Here is a 23,816-nt window from a genome sequence, read left to right as displayed (position 1 = left end):
CCTCCAGTACCCCCTCTAAGGACTCCAAGAAGGGTGGGTAATCTGAACTGTTGTTCGGCCCGTAAGCACAGACAACAGTCAGAACCCGTCCCCCCACCCGTAGGCGGAGGGAGGCTACCCTCTCGTTCACCGGGGTAAACCCCAACGTACAGGCGCCGAGATGGGGGGCAACAAGTATGCCCACTCCTGCCCGGCGCCTCTCACCGTGGGCAACTCCAGAGTGGAAGTATGTCCAGCCCATCTCAAGGAGACTGGTTCCAGAACCAGAACCATGCGTTGAGGTGAGACTGACTATTTCTAGCCGGAACCTCTCAGCCCCACACACTAGCTCCGGCTCTTTCCCCACCAGCGAGGTGACATTCCACGTCCCGAGAGCCAGCTTCTGCAGCCGAGGATCGGACCGCCAGGGTCCCCTCCCCCGGCCGCCACCCAACACACATTGCACCCGACCCCTATGGCCCCTCTCACGGGTGGTGGGCCCATGTAAGGGGGGACCCATGTTTCCTCTTCGGGCTGAGCCCGGCCGGGCCCCATGGGTAAAAGCCCGGCCACCAGGCGCTCGCCATCGTGCCCCCCCTCCAGGCCTGGCTCCAGAGTGGGGCCCCGGTGACCCGCGTCCGGGCGAGGGAACGCTGAATCCAAATATTGTAGTCATCATAAGGGTCTTTGGGCTTTATTATAATTATATAATGACTATATTTTAGTTTAAAAAAAAACTATATTATTTTGTGGGTTGCCAAATGAAATGAAGAAAAACTTTTTAAGAAGGATTTACAGGACTGAATGTGTTCCTATGGAAACACTTCTTAATTGCAAAGCTTTTGCAACATGATTCTTTGAATCCGGAGGTTATAAATTTAAATATCACAGGAAATGTTCACTGGATCTGCTGCAATTGTGAAATTAATTGACCAAAATTAGTGGCCTCCATTTACAATGCTTTATGGGTCTGTTAGCATCAGCATGCATCTGGTGCAATCGGCTCTGAATCCAGTGCAGATATAAAGCAAATTGAGGAGACTGCTGTGCTTCTTTAACTCCAAATTCTGCTTTCTTTTTCCTTTACCATACAACTGAAACCAAAACCTAAGATTCAATTTCAGATCCTTAGTAGAACTGCAGGTATGAAATAGCTATAAACCCCCTCAATGCAAATGCCAGCTCCACCTACCCTTGCGTACAATCTTCTCCAGTATATTAAAATAGTTCTTCTGGGCAGCTCCACTCAAAGACGTTAACTGAGACCTGGCAATCAGCTGGAAAAGCTGTGGGAAACAGGAGGAAAAAGATTAGAAGAGTAACAAGTTAGAACATGAAATAAAGGAGCCTATAGGTGGTATTAGCTGCTCACCTTGGCAACATAGTTAAATCTTCGCAAATCTTGAATAGAGCTGGAAAAGTCTAGTCGGTTAAGAGCTTCCCCAAGTGTGCAGTAACCGTGTCGCTGTTGGCACATAAGAACAAGGAAGAGTTAACAGCCAGCGTAGTAAGGAATTAAAATAGAAGATTAAAAAAGGCTGCATACTTTAACTTGAAAACATTACAGTGAAAAAACGTTGTTAGGACTCACTTCCTTTGTGCTCTCTTTCTGCACGTAGATCCATTTATCCCTGAAAACAACTAAGATAGAAAACATATACGGTATTAATTGGTTGTCAATTAATCTGCACAATCTGCACACCTCTACAGGGAAACTATGAGTTAAGTTAAACAGAAAAATAAATAAGCAGCAAGAATGCTTTAATTTGCTATCGTTTCTCAAACAGATATTTAATCAGTTATTGGTAACTGGTGTTTATTTTAAAAAGGGAGATTTTCAAAAAAATGTCACTGCGGCTCTGGAACAACAATTATACATATTGTGCAATATTTACCAGAATCAGAATTAAGTTAATTTATTACTATTATTATTATTATAGCCTTTTCTAAAACTAAAATATCCTTTTTTGGAGTACAGAACTAGATATGTGCCATAACCTTTAGAGTGTTGCTCTTGTGTGACAGAGTAAACCCAATTTGTTTTTTTTCCCCCTGTCTGTTTTGCCCTATTTCTCTCTGTGATACCAACTGCCTTTTAATCTGCCTTTAATGAAATAAAAAAAAAAGTTTATTGCCAAATATGATAAGGATTTATGAAAATATTTAACCAAATCCCATTTTACTGTCACATCAAAATCACCCACAGAAAAAAGGCGTTTTTTCTACGTATGTATTCTATATTTATATATGTAAAAAAAAAAAAAAAATCACTGCTACTGACACCTTTTAAAATCCCAAACAATGTATAATAAATTATGCCTACTTCTTCTTTTTTTTTACATTCATTATCGTAGTAACTTTTAATTAGTAATCTATGACTTTCTGTTTAGGTGGACATGACAGAGACTTTGTTCTTTAAGCAAAAAGGTTGAAGCTCTGATGTTGCAGCCATGCACAGTGAGAAGGGAGGTATGGGAGGTGAAAGGCTAATTGACAGGAAATCATGACCAGATAGGGGATACTAGCTGTTTTGGAGCAATACCAGAACAAATACCTTTCTGTCGAACCTTCACTCTTTCACTTAAGATTACATATTGCATTCTATTCTGCATTACTGCAAAAAAAGAGTAGTATGATTGACCCAGGGTAGCAATAAGGATGGAATGAACTGTCAACGCAAACACCATCTGTTATTGCGTGACCTGCAGGTCCTGCATTCAGCATTCAAAGACTCCCCACTAAGCCCACACAGTCTGAAACTCACACTGGGATTTGGTATTATTGTTGTAGAACTCCTTCTTCCTCTTGGTGTTGGCGAGCTCGCATACCTCTCCGACAAACAGATTTTCATTGTCGTCACTGCAGAGCCTGTTCACACAGAGGAAACGGATTTTGTATGAGGTGGATAATAGAGGATACAGGTTTGACTAGAAGGTAAACTGTAATTACAGACTGCTGTGAAAAGTCTGCTGTACCTAGAGGGAAAAAGCTGCTACATATAAGTTTATACAATCAGGATAAACTGTTGTACCTCAGCTTAGGTTGAAGCCAAAGAAAATGACAGAGATATGCATTGCTAGCTCCGTGTGGCTGCGAGCTTTGAGGAAACATAAAAAAAAGAGAGGGAAGTGATAATGAGTCACTGTGTCTGCAGGACAGGGAGACGCTGCACATGGCAGACATACATTAGACTCTGAGAAAATGTGACTCAGTCTTTTCTCAGACAGCAGGCAAAACATGTCAAATAAAGAGCCACAAACATTAACAGCTCCATTGTGCCAGAAATAACAAGCATCTATCTGTTCTTTGTTGTTTCTGGAACACATTTCAGAGCAGCAACATTGTTTTTTTGTTGTTGTTTTTTTTTAAACAATCTTAATGCTTTGGCATCTGACCTTAACTTGTCATCAGCTGTTATTTAAAAAGCCACAACAGGGAATATCTCACATGTATTGAATAGAAATATGAAGCTAGCAGAGAATCTCTTGTTATTTCTGCTCTATATTTCACGTTCACTTCTGCCTCTCAACACGTAAAGCTGGTCAGCTACAAATCTAAGACATTTTTACATGATCAGGTTAAAAATAAAGCCCAACTACTTTTATATCATCTGTATTTTCCTCTGGATATAAGTTTAAGGAATCACATTTCAAAATGTAACACTTTTTAAGATTCGATTATTTCACAGGTTTTACCAAACTTTACAGGCAACCAGAAAGGTTGTTTTGTTTCAAGCATAAAGGCTCTAAATATAAAAAAGAGTTGCACATTTTCAGAAAAATATCAAATTACAAAGTCTTGATTTCAGGACTTTAAATCAAATCCACTCTCCACGAGATAAATGGATGTTAGAACCCATTCAGCTGGCTAAATGCAATACATATGGAGAACATCAACACATAAAATTTGAAATATTATACACCACCCTAACATATCTTCCAAACAGAATTTTGGGACATAATAATTAGTAAAACTATGTTTAAATTGTAAAACTATTAATACTCAGCTGACAGAAGCTTATAGTATAGCATTATAGCCAACTTGACCACACAGATTTTCATATTTTCCATTGTTCAATATTTTCCCAGGCAAAATATCCAACATATACATATGTCAGGTGTAAACATGCAAAGTTCTCTTTTTGTCTTTTTGCGTAATGTTTTTTTTCTTTATTTATGGGCACATATGTATTGAAACATCATTAGTTGAACTTTTTTATTTTTTTTAGTCAAACTTTTTTTAATGTTCTTTTTTGTTTCTGCATTTTTTTTTCCTACTTGCTTTGATTCTGTTTTATTTTCCTATATTTAAATCATGTAAAGTACTTTGCATTGTCTTTGTACTGAACTGTGCTATACAAATAAATTTGCCTTGCCTTGCCTTGCCATATAAGGGAAGATTATATAGGGAAGATTATTTTCATTATTGTATCTTTTAAAGCTACAGTGTGTAATTTTCAGCGACATCTAACGTCCAGACTGCAGACCCCAGCAACATGAACATCTCCCCCCCCCCGCTTCTCCCCCCCAACAGTATGGCGAGCGTTACGGGACAAAATGTCTTCAACGACGTCCGCATCACCTACCTTCTCAAGTGATGAGGTTTGTTTACATAGATAATTTTACAGATAGTATTTCATTAGTCTGTGTAGGGTAGAGAGTTCAGTACCATCTCAGTTTATCTCTCTCAACTTGCCGTAGTTACTTTCGAGCGTAATGGGTGATCTCGCAATCGCTAGTTTGTTGGCTCTGCGCTGCCGTAGCGCAAAGATGTCTGCCTCCATGGCTGCGAGACCCGCTCCTATGTAATTATAAATATCGAATTCTAAGGCAACGCAAATATTAAGGTTAAGAGGCTTAGCTCGTAGATGATGATAAATAACATAGTTATGTATAATACATTACATTTTTGACTGTATATCCCTGTAATTATTACACACTGTAGCTTTAAACTGTGCAAGAAAAATGAGCCCTGCTATAAAGGTCTTCAAATGTCTTTGATTGTGACTGAGAAGACAAAAAAATACATTCATTTTCACTCTGAGCATTTTAAACATATCTGTACACTTACGAGCTGGACTTGAAAAAACAAAACGAAATTTGATTTTTCAGCAAAAGCAGTGCAGAAACGTCTTCTGGTGCTGCTTCTCATTCAAATGGATAAGGAATCCTTTTTTTTAAAAAACTGATCGATAGTAAAACATTGCGAAGCCTCATGATGGATTGGTGACCTGTCCATGGTGGATGCCGCCTTTCTACCAATAACTGCTGGAGATACTTCACCAGCCTCCTGACACCTAGCTGTAAGACAAAAGAAGGTTGATTGTTTTAATTTCATCCCATACTTTTAGGTACGTGAGGGAGTCATACACCACAGTGTTGTATACTAATCATATGTTGGTTTTTATTTAGCTTTTTCCTCATACTAGCTTTGACAAGCAGTGACTTAAAATTTGAAAGGTTTAGTGTAGGGCTGCAACTAACGATTATTTTAAAAATCGATGAATTTTTAAAATTCATCGATTTTTTTATATTAACCTCTTTATTCCAAAATAAACATTTTAGACAGAACAAACAAGCCCACAAGTACAGGTTGCTCATTAACTGTACTGGTGCAATATGAAAAATAAATGTTTGTGTAAAAACTACGCAAACTTACATGAGAAATGTAGCTGTACATCCACAAAATATAGGCTACTTTGTTTCATAAAGCGCAAAAAGAGACAGGCATTTTTGTTTTTTAAAGCCCCTAAGGGGTTCAAACAATAGGTCCCCCCATTTCAACAAATGAGTTTTTTTAGACTAGAAGAGTTCTGCCTTTTAAGACAGGAAAGTATAGCAGTTAAAGTTGCTGCTTGAGAAAATACTGAACCATAGAGATAAAAATAGCCCTGTGATTCAAATTATAAATTGTATTTGGAATAAAAATGACACATCCTCCAAAGACAGATATTTACATGGGAATGTGGCAGATAATTAATTGACATATTACTGATCTTGCTGGATTTTGTTCTGCTTTACTTCCATAAATTGCAGGATCTTCTTTTCTTTATCTTTGCCAGAAGATTTAAACTTTAAAAGCCTTGCCCTCATAATTTGCAAGTTAATTTATTTATAAAGAAAATATAAACGCTGCTTAAACAAATTTAAATGAAATTAAAAGTAAAATAAGTAGCCAACCTTATCACTGTCTGTAACCTACTAACAAGGTAAGGAAAGCATCAGATGAGCTACCTGAGAAACTAACGTTACGTTTCCCCACTTTAAAATGAAACAAACACGGTTACTCATCCTGCTGATCAGCTCTCTTCACTGCCATTGAAGGCTCCAACGTGTTTTCTTTTCAGGTGCTGCGTCATAACAGTGGTGCTTCCGTGCCATGTTCATTTGTTTTTACAAAAGTTGCATGTTACGACTTTTTTCACTTTACAAAGCGCCGGCTATTTTAATTATTGTGATCAATTTGCGCCGTCAATCCCGGCGCATGCGCGCTTCATTTGCAGTCTGGACGCTGAGGGTTAACTCCTCACTAAAATCCTGCGGCTCTGACTGAGAGGGATTCCTGTGGGAGAGGGAAAAAGGCGTTGGGATGGGGGAGGCGCCCCAAGGCAGGCAAAAGCCGCCAGTGACACCGTAAAAAGTCGCCAGATTTTTCGCTAGTCGCTTTTTTGAAAAATAGTCGCTGGAGGGGTCTGAAAAGTTGCTGAGTTGGCAACACTGCAACTGCGGCGCTGACTCGCTCCGCCATATTTTTTTTTCTTCCCCCGGTTGACGGCGGCGGCGGATGACGCATTAATCGCGCGACACAACTAATCGATGATTAAATTCGTTACCAACGCTTTTAAAAGTCGATTTTTATCGATTTTATCGATTCGTTGTTGCAGCCCTAGTTTAGTGGAAAATGTTCTTTTCCTGGTGGATCACCAAAATCAGTGGTCCTCGTAATTGTCAATCATTCTGGTGATATGTTTACATAAGGCCGTCCTACGTGCTCGTCCCCGTTTTCACTTACCGGTGGTGAGTCTGACATATTGGAAAAACTGCAAATTTTCTTTCGGAAACTAAGCTTGTATGAGGGATGCAAACATCAAATTTTAAACAGAGCGTGCACGAGGAGAAATGGACTTGTGCATGCTATTGCACATGTTTAATAGGCGTTGCCTCTCAGGAGTGGGTACAGGGTTGTGCATGTGCATTTTTTTTTTTAAAGTGGAGACGACAGGTCTTTTCAAAAACATTAGCAAGAAATCCCCCAATATACCTTTAATTCACTGGTTGATTTTAATTTCACTTGGTTCTTTTATATTCTACCAAATCATAATTAATGTAGGTAAAAGACACTCTTTAAAAACAAAACACCCCCTTGTATACGGACCGACTAAACTTAATCCAACCAGACCGACTGAATAAAGTCAATCACAGTCTATTAGGCAATTTGGTTAAAGTATTCTATCTGACAACACCCCAGGGTTTCATATAAGTAACTCTGCAAAGCATCAGAGCGTTTAACAAGATCATGAATAAAGTATGATGCTTAATGTTACTTGGGAAGACAGCAGACAGTGTATGCCTGTGCTAACTCTCAGTCACCCAGGTCATGGCAACCACAAAACAGGCTTAAATCAGAGGAAAGTTTTTCTGAAAACGTTTTAACACCTACCCAGAAGCCTTGGTCAACCCGACGGAAATGACTCAGACATCAGGTGTCAATACCTTTCCAGAAAAACATGTCTCTAATTTCAGCCTGCTTTGTAGCACAATGAAGCTGCATTCACTGCAACCTTGTTTGAAACGGTTTACAGAGTAACTAAAAGATAAGGATTTCAGACCTGACCTCAACCACATTGCAAACACTTATTTCTGTTGTGTGAATTCACAAGCTTTCAGAGTGGGGCTAGCTTTGGAGAGCAGCCAGTAGAGTGATGTCATTGGTTATTGTCTGAGGCTACATGGTGTGGTGCTGTGAGTCACTGTTAGCTGACCGATCAATACAAAAGGACAGAGTGGGATCTGAGAGAGATGTCACCAGTTTTTGCTGTATTACTGAAACTGTCACTGTGAAGTCAACTATTGGGCCATCTACTGTTTACAGAGATGCATCATTGATATATGGCGTGCTAGGTGCCAGCAAGTCTAAAGAAAAAAAAAATGCATATATCAACAAGAAAGTATTTTCTATGTAACACAAAGCAAGGCTGGGTATTAAATCTGACATCTGTGGTCACTGCGTTGAGGTATATGTTTCATTTCAATTTCTTTGGATGTAGTTTAATAACAAGGAAGCAAAACTGATCAGATCTAGGATTCATGATGGACAACTGCTCACAAATTAGGGAAACTTTCTCACAGCATGCTTTTTTGTTTAAACACAGAAACAAAAATCCAGAGTAATGATCATTTCTTCATCTCTGTTCCATAGAAATTCTGAAGAACATTCTAAGACAGTCCAAGTTTCTGTGGCTGCGCTGAATTTGTGGCTAAGAAGCACATTAAACTAAATACGTCTCAAATAAAGGAAAACTATGAGTCAGATCACATGCAGGGGAAAACAGTAATCATCCCTCCAAGTACAGTATCGGGGAAAAAAACTACATCGCTTCTGGTTCTCCTATAGGTAAACCGTTAAACCCAGCCTATCTGGCTACAGAGAAAAATGGTTATCTCTAAATGGAACGCTGGTTCAACTGACCCAGAAATAGCATTAACATTGGTTTTAATTCTGCTTTTTGTACCAGCACACACCAACAAACAATTATTGACCATGCATTTGTAAAATACTTTGACTGTCAAAGTCGTATGGAATTTATATTTAAAATTTAAACCAGTCTGGTTTAAACATGTATATATTTATCAGACCATATTGTCCCAAATGTTAGAACATTTCTATAAAAAAAATCCTGTCTTAAAATCTGTGGCGTTTTTTGTTATTTTATGCAGGCCAGTTAGTTATACGTCAGCCTGTACACCTAAATTCGACCAATCATATATCAACGTTCATCTGTCAATCAAATTTTTTCAGTCATAGCATCCTGATTCATGTGTCGCAGCTAATATACGCAACGGCTGAAATAAGACATAAGAATCATTTCCTTTCCCAATAAGTTCTGTCCCAGTTTTCATGGCGATGGACATCTGTGTCTTCAGCAGGCGTAGAGCTAACAGAACTGGCAGCGTTAGGCTCAAACATGTACGGCTGGAAGCCTTCTACACCAAACCAAGCTTCTGCCGCCTGGTGTCCTCTTCCACAACAACTTCATCCCTGCTTTCCTCCTCTAAATAAAAAATGAATGACGGAGGAGACTCATCCACTTCCGACACAAAACTCTCCTCTTGCATGTTTCCACTGTTCATAGCGTTCCTTGACAGTGTCGTTGCTAAGCGCTACTTGGTCTCAATGTAATTTCCCATTGGGAACCTACTAGCACTAAGTTGCTAACTGTTTAGCAATAATGCTTTGAAGAAACCGGCCACAACCAAATTTGCTTGTGAACTTTCCGCCACAACAATCCCACCTCTTTGATAATTGACCAATCACATTCACTTTATTCACTCGTGTAAAGTCGGGCACCACTCGGGAGAAATGCAACGGTTGGAAGAGCCGCTTCCCTACGATTGTAAGATAATTTCAGCTTCACCCTGGTAGTACTGGGCTGGACCTGTCACCTTAAGCATTTGTAGTAGAGACCTAATTCCGTTCCTGATTAGCAGGTGGTTCTGCAAACCCAATTAGATGCCAAATGTTGTTTTTAGAGCAGTATTTCTGTTGTTTTACAGTTCTTATACGAAGTGACAAAATGTACAACCAAAAAATATATATTTTTAATGCAATTATGACACAAAACACCAAAGAATATAGTGATTGAACCTTTGCTCTACATTGTCCATCCCTGATACAAATGTGTCAAAAGAATATCCCCATCACAATTAAACCACTACCAGTGACCTGAACTGTTGCTCCAAGGCGGTTTAAAGTTCTCTTGCTGTTTTTGCCAATTTTGATTCCTCCATTTGAATGGTTTGGGACAAAAGTTACATAATACTCTGCAAGCAGGAAAAATCCTTGCCTCATTTAAAAAAAAAATACGTTTCTCAACTTGCTCAACTTTTTCTGTTTTCATAATGACTTCCTAGCCAAAACAGGCACCGACTTCAGCATGAAGATTATTAAAGGTGCCCCGATCCAGTTTTTTCCCATCCAATACAATAGGATCCCCAGATTGATTTTTAAAAACGCTGTATCGATCTATTTTACTTTCAAAATCTCGTGAAATTTCATCGTTGTTACAAATTCTTGTGATATTTTGCAAATTCTTGTGAGATTATGTTAGTAAAATAGATTGATACCGCGTCAATATATCAACATATAAAAATAGGGCAAAATTTTGTGAATTTTTGGGGGATTTCGTAGCATAACGATGACATATAGCAATATTTCATTAGTAAAAGAGATTAATATGGTTTTTTTAAATGGCAATATATCAGCATATGAAGATATTGTGATATTTTAATGTATCAATATTTTTTCCCTCGTCTTTAGAAGTTTTTAAGTGTGTAAAAAAGAAGTTTTTGAGGAAGAAGAAGAAGTAGTATTTATTTTTATTTTTTTTTAGACTTTAGAAACTCAAAAGCTGATCAAATATCGGGTTAAATATCGGTGGGGTGGCCGATGTCCGATATTCAGTTTTAAGGCCGATACCGATAGGGGGCCGATTATATCGTGCATCCCTAGTTGAACACATTGGCCGATATCTGATACTGTTCTGATTCACTTTTGTCATGTGAGTGAAGACTTAAGCCTTGACATAAACATTGTTAAAAAAGGTAACAAATTTACACCGCTATAAATGTATTTTGTATTTCTTATTAGCCAATAAGCAGCAAAAAATTAAATACATAAATTACAGTTCCATGTAAAGTGGAATGGCTTGGATCTCCGGTATCTGAAATCAAATCATAAATATCTGAGCTGTTATCTGGTCCAGGTATCGAATCAAGTTATAGGCTAAATTTTTTTTAGCCCTGACAAAAACTGGCTAAAAGGTTTCCTGCAATCAGAAGTTTTTCTTTCAGCTGTTTTAATTTTTTTTGTTTATTTTAATATGCAACTCTGTAACAGATTTTTATATCTGCTAGGTTCACATTTTAAAAAATCCTGAAAGGCCATCCATACATCAGGCAAAAACAACAATATGAGAGTTCATTTGAGTGTTAAAGCAAATTAAATGTACAATGTGTAAGAAAACAGTATCTTTAATTGAGAATCTAAATGTGGGTGGTCGTCTGAGGGTTGGAGATACTGACCATGTAAACACAGCATAACTTCCAGTTGATCTCTGTCATTAATTTCCTGTCTGCTCTTTTCTTGATTTACTTTCACATTGAGGAAATTAATCCTTTTAAGAAAGCATTCTAGACTGTTTAGAAGCCAACAAGTATCTCACAAAAAAAAAAATCTATATTTTCAGAGAGTGTTGGCAGCCAGTCAAGCAGCTGTTGACCTCTACTACTATACATTAATAGTCTTTATGTCAAAACTTTCTTTATGTCAGAATTATTGATTATCTAAGATCAAAGCTTCACTTGGCTGCAGCGGTTTTCAATTTAACTCAACAAACTCAAATGCAAAAAAGTTTAGGGCATTGTTTTATAGCTACATCACTAGAAAAAAACGCTTACTGTAAGGTCATTCATTCAAAGCAGCATGAAGTCTTTAGGGAGATGAATCCTTTTCTCAAGAAAATCTCAATGTCAAATATAAACTTCTTAATTTATCAAAAAAATTGAAAAAAAAAATATTGCTCAAGTTGGTTAGGGCCTTAATATTATTTGTTTTAATCAAAAAATTGTCAACAGTGCACATAAATACTTCTATATCTTTGTTAGTTATTAGTGCAGGCAGATATATCAAATGTGGAGCATTATTGGCTAAACAGATGTTTGAAAATTAGCAACAGTGATAGTAAAGACAAAAATAGGGCTGGTAACAAAGAAACAATTTCTGATCTTACTCTTTTAGGTCTATGTCTTTGTTGTTGTCCTCGAGCTCATGTCCAAAGAAAACTATCCTCTTCCAGCCGTGGTCTGTCTTAGTCCAACTCCACCCAGGCGACCTCCAGTCTTTGCCTAAGAAAGGCATTTTAACTGGGGAGATAAGGACTTTGAGCAGAGAAGAGCTGAAGCCACGGTGAAAACCTAAAGGATTAATAAGTAAAAGGAATTCATCTCTAGGCTGCAGACTGGACATCAGAAAAGTTATAAATGTCTGAAAGATTGTCTTGATGCTATTTGCTGCTTTGTTAGACCTATTCCCTGATAAAAACCACAGCAGCACATGTATGAAGCCTTAAGTACAGGAAAATCAGCCGTATTTTTCCACTAAAGCAATCCTTGGGCTTCAGTAATTCAGAAGGATGTCAGGCTCTTACATTGTGTTTGTAGATTTAAAATCTAAACTAGGGATTCCCAAACTAGCAGGGAGCGGAGAATGGTTTTCACAATCATTGTGATAGCGTTATATGAGGTACAGGTGCTGGTCATAAAATTAGAATATCATGAAAAAGTAGATTGATTTCAGTAATTCCATTTAAAAAGTGAAACTTGTATATTATATTCATACATTACATACAAACTCATATATTTCAGATGTTTATTTTGTTTAATTTTGATGATTACAAATGACAACAAATGAAAATCTCAAATTCATCATATCAGAAAATTAGAATATTACTGAAGACCAATAAAAACAAAGGATTTATAGAAATGTTGGCCAACTGAAAAGTATGAACATGAAAAGTATGAGCATGTACAGCACTCAGTATTTAGTTGGGCCTCCTTTGGCCTGTATTACTGCAGCAATGCGGCGTGGCATGGAGTCGATCAGTCTGTGGCACTGCTCAGGTGTTATGATAGCCCAGGTTGCTCTAATAGTGGCTTTTAGCTCTTCTGAATTGTTGGGTCTGGTGTATTGCATCTTCTTCTTCACAATACCCCATAGATTTTCTATGGGGTTAAGGTCAGGAGAGTTTGCTGGCCAATTAAGAACAGGGATACCATGGTCCTTCAACCAGGTACTGGTAGCTTTGGCACTGTGTGCAGGTGCCAAGTCCTGTTCGAAAATGAAATCTGCATCTCCAAAAAGTTGGTCAGCTGCAGGAAGCATGAAGTGCTCTAAAACTTCCTGGTATGTGGCTGCGTTGACCCTGGACCTCAGAAAACACAATGGACCAACACCAGCAGATGACATGGCACCCCAAACCATCACTGACTGTGGAAACTTTACACTGGACTTCAAGCAACGTGGATGAAGTGCCTCTCTTCTTTTCCTCCAGACTCTGGGACCTTGATTTCCAAAGGAAATGCAAAATTTACTTTCATCAGAGAACATGACTTTGGTCCTGTTTCTCTTTAGCCCAGGCAAGACGCTTCTGACGCTGTCTGTGGTTCAAGAGTGGCTTGACACAAGGAATGCGACAGCAGAAACCCATGTCTTTCATACGTCTGTGTGTGGTGGTTCTTGAAGCACTCACTCCAGCTGCAGTCCACTCTTTGTGAATCTCCCCCACATTTTTGAAGGGGTTTTGTTTCACAATCCTCTCCAGGGTGCGGTTATCTCTCTTGCTTGTACACTTTTTTCGACCACATCTTTTCCTTCCCTTCGCCTCTCTATTAATGTGCTTGGACACTGAGCTCTGTGAACAGCCAGCCTCTTTAGCGATGACCTTTTGTGTCTTGCCCTCCTTGTGCAAGGTGTCGATGGTCGTCTTTTGGACAACTGTCAAGTCAGCAGTCTTCCCCATGATTGTGTAGCCTATAGAACTAGACTGAAAGACCATTTAAAGGCTTTTGCAGGTGGTTTGAGTTAATTAGCTGATTAGAGTGTGGCACCAGGGGCCATCAATTTTGAACCTTTTCACAATATTCTAATTTTCTGATATGATGAATTTGAGATTTTCATTTGTTGTCATTTGTAATCATCAAAATTAAACAAAATAAACATCTGAAATATATGAGTTTGTATGTAATGTATGAATATAATATACAAGTTTCACTTTTTAAATGGAATTACTGAAATCAATCTACTTTTTCATGATATTCTAATTTTATGACCAGCACCTGTATATGGAGGGCCAAAATATATAATGAAGCACATAGAGGTGAATGTCCCATGAAATAAACAAAAAAAAAGTACCATTAAATAATAATTATATTAAAAAAATAAAAAAAATACATGTTATACAGCAAATTGAATAACTAAATGTCTTTGGAATATATATACATATATTCAGAAATGTATGTCATTACTTCACTTTATGTATAAAGAAATATCAAGAAAGTAATTAAGAGAATATGAATTTTTTAAGAGCCTGCCAGGCTGAAATGTTTGGGAACTTGTTCTAGACAGATAAACTAGTTAATTGTGTAATACCACTAGCTGCAAACCTTTTGTGTATTATTGTTTTAATAAAAGCGATGTAATTTTAATGCATTATATCCAATAACCTACATTTTAGCAAATGCAATTTTTGCATTTGAATATCTCCATTATCTCTTAGCATTGTGTTCATATTATAAACATGATTGTTTTTAAACGATGAAGTTACAGAAAAAAGAAGTCTTCTTTATACAGATGAAGGATGAAACGCTAATAAAAAAACTTAAAAGTCACTTATCTTTTAAACATTTCCACAATGTTGCCTTACTCTTTCTGAATGCATTAAATAAAATACTGATAATTTTAGGTGTCTAAATGAAAAAGTAACACATTTCTTTATTAAGTTTTAGAAAAATTAGGATTTGCATAAGAAAATCGAAGCTTTTCAAACTGTAATTTCTTTATATTATTAATAGATATTAATTCATTCAGTAGTTAAACTGAACTAAACGACTTGTTATTCGTTTACTTTTAATTTACATGAGAATTTTCAGAAAATACACCAATAGTATTAAGGATGTTTAAAGTATAAGCATACAGAGAATATACTACATAAGTAGATATTTGTTTACATCTATACTCACTTTTCAGGCTGCTAGGCCATTTGGATTGTATAATCTTTGAGTAATAAAGCAATGATTATGGGTTAACAGAAAAAATTTGTTAAACAGTAGTTATTTTCGGAGTCATGGCGTTGCAGCAGAGGCAGCCTGCACTGCTGGACGGTATAACGTCTAAAAACTGAAGATGTCACTCGGTTTAACTTGCTTATACAGATGACAGATTGAGTGAATACCCTTAACAGCTGCATCCTTCAGCTGTGGGTTTCTAAAAATAGCAAACAAACCTTAATATCCACGAAGTCTCCTTGTGGCTGGACTGTTTCTTTCTCTCAGCTCTTTTCCTTTTTGTGCTGGAAATATTGACGGAAGTAAACAGTGTATTGTAGAAACCGAGAGTTAGTTCACGCCCCCTCCTGCTTTCTTATTGGACGATATCTTCCTATTTATGCAGTTGCTACCCGGAGCAACGCATCTGATTGGACAATATGAGTTGTCAGTCATATCTTTTTTTTTTTTTACTCTGTGTTTTGCTGGAGTTTTTCCTCCTACAGGACTGAGGACTGAGCGCGTGTACTTGTGTTTTGATTTTGCGGATGAGGGGGATGGGAACGGAACCACTGGACTTTTAACTGTGGTTAGGCAACATCTGTGCAACGCTGTAAAGCTTTGAAGAGCATCAGAACTCGAATTTTAAAACATGTCATTAATGGGCCCCATCTTGTTTTGTGGTTTTAACTTAATGAGAACACGTGCATGACATGACTTGAATTTAGATCTTCACAAAAATTTAATCAATTCTATCTATCTATCTATCTATCTATCTATCTATCTATCTATCTATCTATCTATCTATCTATCTATCTATCTATCTATCTATCTATCTATCTATCTATCTATCTATCTATCTATCTATCTATCTATCTATCTATCTATCTATCTATCTATCTATCTATCTCTAAACCACTGTTAAATATTAGATTTTTTCTGTTGTGAAAGACTTTTAAATTGAATCTATTGTAGGTAATTCAATGAACAGTAAATCTTCAGCACCACAGTAAATTACAATACCCTGCCTTACTAAAACATCCCCCATCCACTGGGCTTTTCTCTGTTTTCTCATGTAGTAATCACAAATAATGTAATTTATTGGATTTATTAGTTGTTCATATTTGATAGATCAACAGAAACCAACACATTATGATGTAAAAATAACTTCCTATACAAAAAAATACAATATATTTTTTATTTCTTTAATATAACCATTATAATAAAAAAAACAACAACAACAAACTGCTACACTAATGATAAGCAGAAATTAGGACTCCTTTAGTGAGAACTCCATCTACATAAATTTTCTCATTATTGATATAGTTTTTAATTGAGAGAGAATATTATGGAACGAGCATTATCACGAGGACTAAGAATTTCAACCACCAGACTAATATTGCAAAAAAGTTCAAAGAAGGATTAGGTTATAAAAAATCAGAGATGGGAAGTAACAAAGTACAAATACTTCGCTACTGTACTCAAGTAGATTTTTCTGATATTTTTACTTTCCTTTACTACTTATTTTTATGGCGACTTTTTACTTCTACTCCTTACATTTTTACACAAATATCTGTACTTTCTACTCCTTACATTTTAAAAAATTGGCTCGTTACTTTAGCTTTGAATCATTTCAATGGAGTTACCGTTATTATTTTTCACGTCATCAATATCAAATTCAATCTAATTGGATGGGAATCTACGTTGCATTTGACGCACCACTACAAGATGAATCAACAGATTCGGCGGTATTCATTGGCGGCAAATCATTGCAGCTTGGTGGCGGTGGCGTTAGCATAGTAGTATGGACGACGAGATGATTGAAAATGAACACAATGGAGATCTAGTCCTATTGGCAGACATCCATTTAAAATGTAGGCAACGGCATGAAAAAAGTGGTTTCTACTTTTACTTTTATACTTTAAGCAAATTTACAAGACTGTACTTTGTTACTTTTACTTGAGTAAAGAAGTTTAATCAATACTTCCACTTTTACCAGAGTATTTTTTTAACACAAGTATCTGTACTTTTACTCAAGTACGGAAAGTGAGTACTTTTGCCATCTGTGTAAAACATTAACATCTAACAAAGAGCTTTTCGGTCAATAATCCACAAAAGGAGAGATAACGTTCCAATTGTAACCCGGCCAAGATACAGTATGGCCCTTACACCAAACTGAGAGAGTGCAAATAATCAGAATGTAGCCAAGAGGAGCCTGGAGGAGCTACAGGGATCCACAGCTCCTAGACAATCTGATAACAGGGGAGCTGTTTGTTTTGCATACCACAATACAGCCTTTATTGGAGAGTGGTGAGAAGAAAGCAATTAAAAGTTTCCCTCGTAGTTTATTATAATCCATTTAGTGGATAAGAAGCTATGAAGAAGTTTCTCACCTTTATTGAGACCAAAATACTTTTTGGCATATTGTAGTAGTTCTGCCGTATGTGTGAAAGAAAACAAATGACAGCACATCAGTCCTTTTTTAACATGGCAGTGGCAGTACTATGCGGGGGATTTTATTTTGTTTCATTTTTCCTCAATAGTGTCTTGTGAGGATTTCTAAATACAGGTTCACCTGGACGACAGAAAGCAACCCCTTTGTATTTATTGTTCTATTAAGATTTGCATCTCTAAATTTCCCAAAACATCTAACTAGTCATTTTGTTGTAAAACTCACAATATGTCAGATGTGTTTTGAATCTTACATAGTTGCTCGACTTAAAAGTATAACCTAGAAGAGGACGAATCAAATTCAGGTCATAGGTATACCTTCTTCATGATATTCCTCTGAGAGGGTTTGAAAGAAACACAATAAAGATCATTCAAAAATTGAAAGAAAAAATACATTTTATAATTCTGCAAATATTAATGCTACCTTTTAAAAGATTTTTTTTACAAGGGTTTGTGTATTTTTTATTTATTTTCAGATTTGTTTTATCTTTAGAAAGAGGGTTTAAGTACTTGCACCATATCAGACATAACTTGACTCAATCTGTATTCAAATCATGTGCTTCCATTGCCAATTAAATTAACACAGACTAACCTTTTTTAATGCTAATAATTGCATTAGAAAAGCATTATGTTTTCAACCATAACTAAATAGTCAATTTTGTTTTTTGTTTTTAATAAGATTCAGTTTCAAGGTTACCTTACTGATACCAGCGGGCAGATTATAAAATACAGCTTGGTGACAAAGTCTTAATATGTACTGCATGACTTCACAAAATACAAAAGTACCTTTAATGTATTACAAAGTAAAAATGCTTTTTTTCTACTCTGCTTGTTTGTGTTGCCGATGTCACAGGAAGCTCAAGAATCACGCTGATCAGATGACAGTAGATAGTAGTGGACAAGTGACTTTTGATTGATTTTGAGGTAGATTATAAAGCACTCACTCATAAATAGAACAGAATAGAATAGATAATAACTTTATTGTCCCACAATGGGGGGGTTGTGGTGTTACAGCAGCAAAAAGATTATAGCAAAAGTGGTCACACAAATGTGGACCCTAAAAAAGTGTATAAAATAACAGAATAAGTGACAGAGTTAAGAAAATAAACAAATAGATTGCTGTACTGTACAGTGTTTTTTACAATATGAATACTGTGCATGTGGACAATGTGGTTGTCCTCTTCTCAAAGATATTTCAGTGGTATAATTGGGGCCAGACATTTCTGAAATTCATGCAGGATTGCTTAATATGGTTGTAATGTTTTTCTGCAGGTGTTAGAATACCACACTGAAGAAGAAATTCCATTAAGCAAATAAGGAGACATTTAGGAAAAATAAGAATGCACTTTCTCTAAAGACCCTTTCTTACGGCATTGCTTTATGCTATATGTGATGTCACCAGAAGCATGGGTGTTTGAAATATTGTTTTTAAGACAATGTTTTACATAAATGACCATGACATGTATTCCTTTAGTGAAACTCTGACTTACCAAGCTTAATGCTTGGTGCCACCAATTAGGCAACTTATTCTAATGTGTGATTAGGATAAATCTTTCATCATGAATATAGCACACACTAATTATAAAAGCAGTAATTAATTGCTTTGTTTGAATGTTACACACAGTTCGGATAAAAGAAATGTCATTTTGCCTTTGATTTGACTAAGGATTACAGTCACGTTAAAGTCAGGCTGTGGTAAAAGTCATAATGACACTGAGGTAATAAAGGATCAACTTTTCAGCCAAATTCAAAACCTGGAAACTAAGTAAAGATGACTGGCTGGGACTTGTTATGGCATAACTTCAGTGCTTAGTGTAATATAATTAGGCAGTTGTTGAATCATTCTCACCTAGTCACATGCACAGCATAATCATGGTTAGTTTCATATCTTTCAAAATAGAACAACACTTTAGTCCTGGAACTACCTCAGTTGTATTTTCCCCAACTTCTATTACACCCTCCGAGGGTTAAACAAGCTGTAGAGAAACTTGGCAGGGAGACAGAAAATGGGATAATGTGTTGGGGAGACAAAGCAGGCAAAGACTAAAAGGTAAGGGGAGATACAGTTTTAACGGCTCCCTGGACATAAGCCCATCAGATTACCAGCCACATTCCTTTCACACATGTCTTAGGAACCAGTTGATGGCTTGGCTAAGGAAATGATCACAGCTTTTGAGCTCAGTTAGATTCATATTAAGCAACCATACATGTTTCATTACTGTAACATAAACACAGTAACACAAGGAGGCAGTATGTCTTGCAGACTGACAATTCTTTTATTTGGCCACCTGTATCTTGTTTTGATTTTGACGCTCTGTGCATGAAGAACTGCATACCTTTCACCTGGAAAAATGAGGAGTCCACTCTTCTATGAACTTTAAAGGAGCACAACATAAAACTGTAATTTGAACCCATTTCACATTTGAGGTAATCTAGTTCAGAATGAATGAACATCATCCTTAGATGTTTGTAGCAAGAAAAAAATAAAAATAAATGAAAAAATAAAAAAACACCATTCCTGGAGCTTTTATCCTTTCATCCGGATATAATTACTCAAACCATTACCCCAAACCATTAACATTAGTGCAAAGTAGTTTTGATGATAAATGACATAGTAATGCTTTAGATATGTACCAGAATGAAATATTGTTAAAAAGGAAATCCCACCGAGGGTATGTACTACCATTTGTTAGAACTTCACACATCTTTGAAGGATATATAGCTTAATACAAGATTATTATGAGATACATGATGATATGACTTTTGAAACTTGAAATTTGGCTCAGCAGTCTTTTAGCCAATTCCTTCTCCTCAGCTTTCTGGCCTTTCAACATCTCTTGGTTGTAGTTAAAGGTTTTGAAAGTTAATTCATGTGACAAAGTTTAATATTTGTCAGAGAGTAGTACTTACACCAGAGTATTTATTTTCACAGTACTCAGTCATGGTGTGCAAAAGACAATATTTCTGACATTGTGGTAGTAAAATTTTTTCCAGCAGTCTTGAACCCATCCGTTGTATACTGTGCGGGGATCCAAGATCAGAAGTCACTTAGTGTTATTTGAGCCAAAAAGATATATAATTTTGATCAAGTATTCAGTTAAGGTCACGTAACGTTTTTCCAGTCTCTGAGGCATTCTTGCAGCTGTACAGCCATTTGATGATGCGTGCATTGCGCTCAATAACCGATGTGCCTTGCCCTATTTTTTTGTGCAACTCATCCTCAAGAAGTCCGTCGCTTTCACCGCTGTCCCTGGAGAAACCATCATCGGACGTGGAGATGCTGACACTCCTAATGTTTATCAAGATCTCATCGGAGCGCGCTGAAAAGTTCTCCCTCCCCAAGGACTCAATCACCTCACCCTCCAGGCCGCAGTACTTGAAAAATGCATCAAAGTCTGCAAAATTTTTGGAGTATCTAGAACTGATATCTGAGTGGGAACGGCTCACTCCCTTACCAGACCTCCTCTCAATCTCAGGAACTGCAAGAAGACCATCAGCTCCTGGCTTGTTGCTGTTTTCTTTTGTCGATCCATTAGAGAGGTTCTCTGACTGAGAAACAATTACATGGAAGCTGCATTCCTTTGCCTTTCCCTCAGGTGTGCTGATTTTTTCATTGCTGTCATCATGCTCATGTTCCCTGTCAGCAGCCTGGAGCGATGGCACATATCTATTCGGAGAATTTAGTGGAAGTTTTCTAGTTATATGGTGTTTCTGGCCATTGACTTCTGACCCTCGGAGTAAGTCACATTTCTGCCTATAAAGCAGAAGAGAGTCTGGTCTCCTCTTGGAACTGAGTTGAGCAACACCTTTATGATGAGTAGATTTACTCCCAGAGATAGGATTTCCGTTATGGGTTGAACTTCGGTTAGAAGACCCAGTGCTACTCACAGATGCCGAACCGAGACTGATCACTGGCTCCTGGGTGGTGTTGACCACTTGCTGACTTTTGACGTACTTTGGTTTACTTGCAGCGAGCCTTTCCACAGCACTCATACGTCCTTTTGTCTCATTCTCCAGTTCCATTTGCCTCCGAAGGTATTCAGGACCCTTCTCAAGGATTTTTGTGGTTTCACTGTTTGCATCCATCTTGTCCTCACAAATTCTCCAATCTGTTATTTCCAAAGAGTCAAAAATCCGTTGGTTTACTGTCAAGAGTCACAGCTACAGGATTCCATTCAAGCCCGCTCTTTGCCTGAGCATGAATCACAACAGGAGACTTCACCTTGTCTGCTCAGATCCCTCTGCCCCACCCATCCTGTGCAGGAGAGGTTTTAACCAAACACAGGCCAGTTCAAAGTACACCTGATACTAAGAACAATGAAAGCTGAAACCCCTGCAGACCTTTCCCCCACCTCCTCTTTAAAAGAGATGCGGGTCTTCTAACTTGTTGCTCAACAAACCAGTTTTCACCTAATCCCGGTTCAGTTCACTATCATTTGTGTGAATACCTGGAAAAGTCACTCATCAGAACTTTTAGTGAAAACATTCCTCAAAACACATGCTACACATCCTTAAATTAGGAATATGGTGAGTAATGTGAGGGAAATGGGGGAAGGTAGATTGTAGTGTATAATGCTTTAAGCCATGAAAACCATATTGTGCAATACCAGGAAGCACATGTAGTTGAGGTATTAAAAAGAAAGTTCTAGACTTTTCTTTGTACATACCCAGATTAGTATAACAGTTATAGAAAGTTTTACCAATAACAACAGTTTTCTTTTTGCTCATGTTTATTGCTCACTGTACATTTCCTTTCAATTCTTAAAAATCAGTACCGTTTAAATAGGTTAGTATTAGAGTAGGATAAGACTACAGTACTTTGAAATACTGTTTGTTCATTTATATATTCATTTATTATTATGCCACTCCTAAAAATTTTAGACCACCAAAAGCAATGTAGATCAAACCAACATAATCTTAATTTGAACCTAACATTTTTTGTTGGTAAAACCTTCCACCGGTCATGTACAATTTTTGGCCATGAGTACTTTTAACATGATTGTAGAAGAATTTTAGAGAATCCCTGGCCGCAATGCGATGTTAAAGAGGCATGTCAGCCATGGCAGTCCGACAACATCTACAGACCTGAGGTACTCTCATCCATGCCGATGCCATGTCACTGTGGAGTTTTTCAACAACTCAGTGACTTCACCCCATCATCTACCCATCATCAGACAATATGCGGCAGCATTGACAATACATGCAGAGAACATTTTACACTGGGGGTCCATGTCCCCAGCTTTACAGACAATCAGAGAGAATCTCTCTGTAAGGCTGTAGTTGAATACATCACTGATCTAGGGGTTACACTACACATTCAAAGCAGAACTTCACTACTCGCAGTGTACCAACTAACCTGCAGGTGACTCACCCAAGTCTCGAAGATATGAAAGTTTTATTTCCCCACCATACCATAGCACCTCCATCAAATTTAAGTTCAGACATTGACCTTGGGACTTGGCTTGCTCTAGCATATATTTTATAGACATTCGGAAGTGAATTTCCAGGCGCCAAAAGATTGTCCTGCTGCACAACCCCAGTGCCCAAGACATCCCACTATGAGATTTTCTTGTATAGAAGAGATACTGTTGCACCATTGAATCTGTCTAAACATAAAGTAAAAAAAAAAAATCAGTTTAGGCATTGTGAAGTGTAAAAAATGGCATGGATTTGTATTTAGCGCCCTTTTTGGAACACACACAAATAGAGAGCAACCATCTCAACTTGCTGGTAAGTAATAAATAAAGTCCAAATGTTTCTCATTCCATCTCAGTATAAATCAGGCTGTTCTGTGAAAACGTCAAAGGTTATAAAACTGCAGAAACATAAATGTGAGAACTTACAAACTTGCCAGTTATTACCTATGCACCATACCAGTGGCGGCTGGTGAAAAATATTTTTGGTGGGGCTGATATAGCCTAGTGTATGTCTCCAACTAATCCGGAATAAGAATTCAAATAAACAATTGGACAATACATACAATTTAACAGTAATGATTTAATTTACTATATAATAACAGTAACAGTGATGATTTGGGTCACTGTGACGGGGTTCTTTGGCCTCCAAGAATCCAGGCTCAGTCGGGTTACTGGTGTTGGTGATTTATTGTGCTCAAAAACTCAAAACAGGGTGCAAAAGAAACTAAACATATACAAGATACTCTGGGCCTCAGCCTCCCCCCAGTTACCAGCAATGTAACAAAGAAACAGAAAACAAAAATTGCCGCTTTTCTTCCCACAGCCCTCATTAAATAGTTTAAGCCTCTACCCTCAGGCTCTCTTATTTCTGATTTCTTCTCATTAATCAGTTTTGTCCATATATTACCTCCACAAACAATTGATGTACAAA

At 37.3% G+C, this 23,816-nt stretch overlaps 2 protein-coding genes across 4 annotated transcripts in view; both read right to left on the bottom strand.

The window, feature by feature from the left end:
* The window catches only part of fbxo25 (F-box protein 25), a 28,497-nt gene extending 13,145 nt beyond the window's left edge, over positions 1-15,352 (bottom strand). For 2 of the 3 annotated variants that reach the window (XM_038271174.1, XM_038271176.1), the window contains exons 1-6: positions 15,257-15,352; positions 11,987-12,170; positions 2,744-2,847; positions 1,571-1,620; positions 1,352-1,444; positions 1,172-1,265 (exon numbers count right to left, since the gene is read on the bottom strand). In XM_038271174.1, coding sequence (XP_038127102.1) covers positions 1,172-1,265; positions 1,352-1,444; positions 1,571-1,620; positions 2,744-2,847; positions 11,987-12,114 — 469 coding nt within the window. In that variant the 5' untranslated portion in view covers positions 12,115-12,170; positions 15,257-15,352. The remainder of the gene's footprint in view (positions 1-1,171; positions 1,266-1,351; positions 1,445-1,570; positions 1,621-2,743; positions 2,848-11,986; positions 12,171-15,256) is intronic. The other variant, XM_038271175.1, reaches the window with a different exon arrangement.
* Positions 15,353-18,124: 2,772 nt separating this feature from the next.
* Positions 18,125-21,719, bottom strand: fam110c (family with sequence similarity 110 member C). Its single transcript, XM_038271169.1, has one exon. It carries the CDS (start codon positions 21,552-21,554, stop codon positions 20,562-20,564), a length of 993 nt encoding a protein of 330 aa, XP_038127097.1. The 5' UTR covers positions 21,555-21,719; the 3' UTR covers positions 18,125-20,561.
* Positions 21,720-23,816: the final 2,097 nt, after the last annotated feature.

The sequence above is a fragment of the Cyprinodon tularosa genome, unplaced genomic scaffold (assembly GCF_016077235.1).
Source record: "Cyprinodon tularosa strain WSP-4 unplaced genomic scaffold, ASM1607723v1 ctg791, whole genome shotgun sequence".
NCBI classification, from domain to species: domain Eukaryota; kingdom Metazoa; phylum Chordata; class Actinopteri; order Cyprinodontiformes; family Cyprinodontidae; genus Cyprinodon; species Cyprinodon tularosa.
Note: the sequence above shows the minus strand (reverse complement) of the source record. Positions and strands in the feature narration are given on the sequence as shown.

Bases quoted from the DNA above. Each gene is read 5' to 3' on its own strand.
- fam110c (XM_038271169.1), bottom strand. From the start codon at position 21,554: ATGGATGCAAACAGTGAAACCACAAAAATCCTTGAGAAGGGTCCTGAA.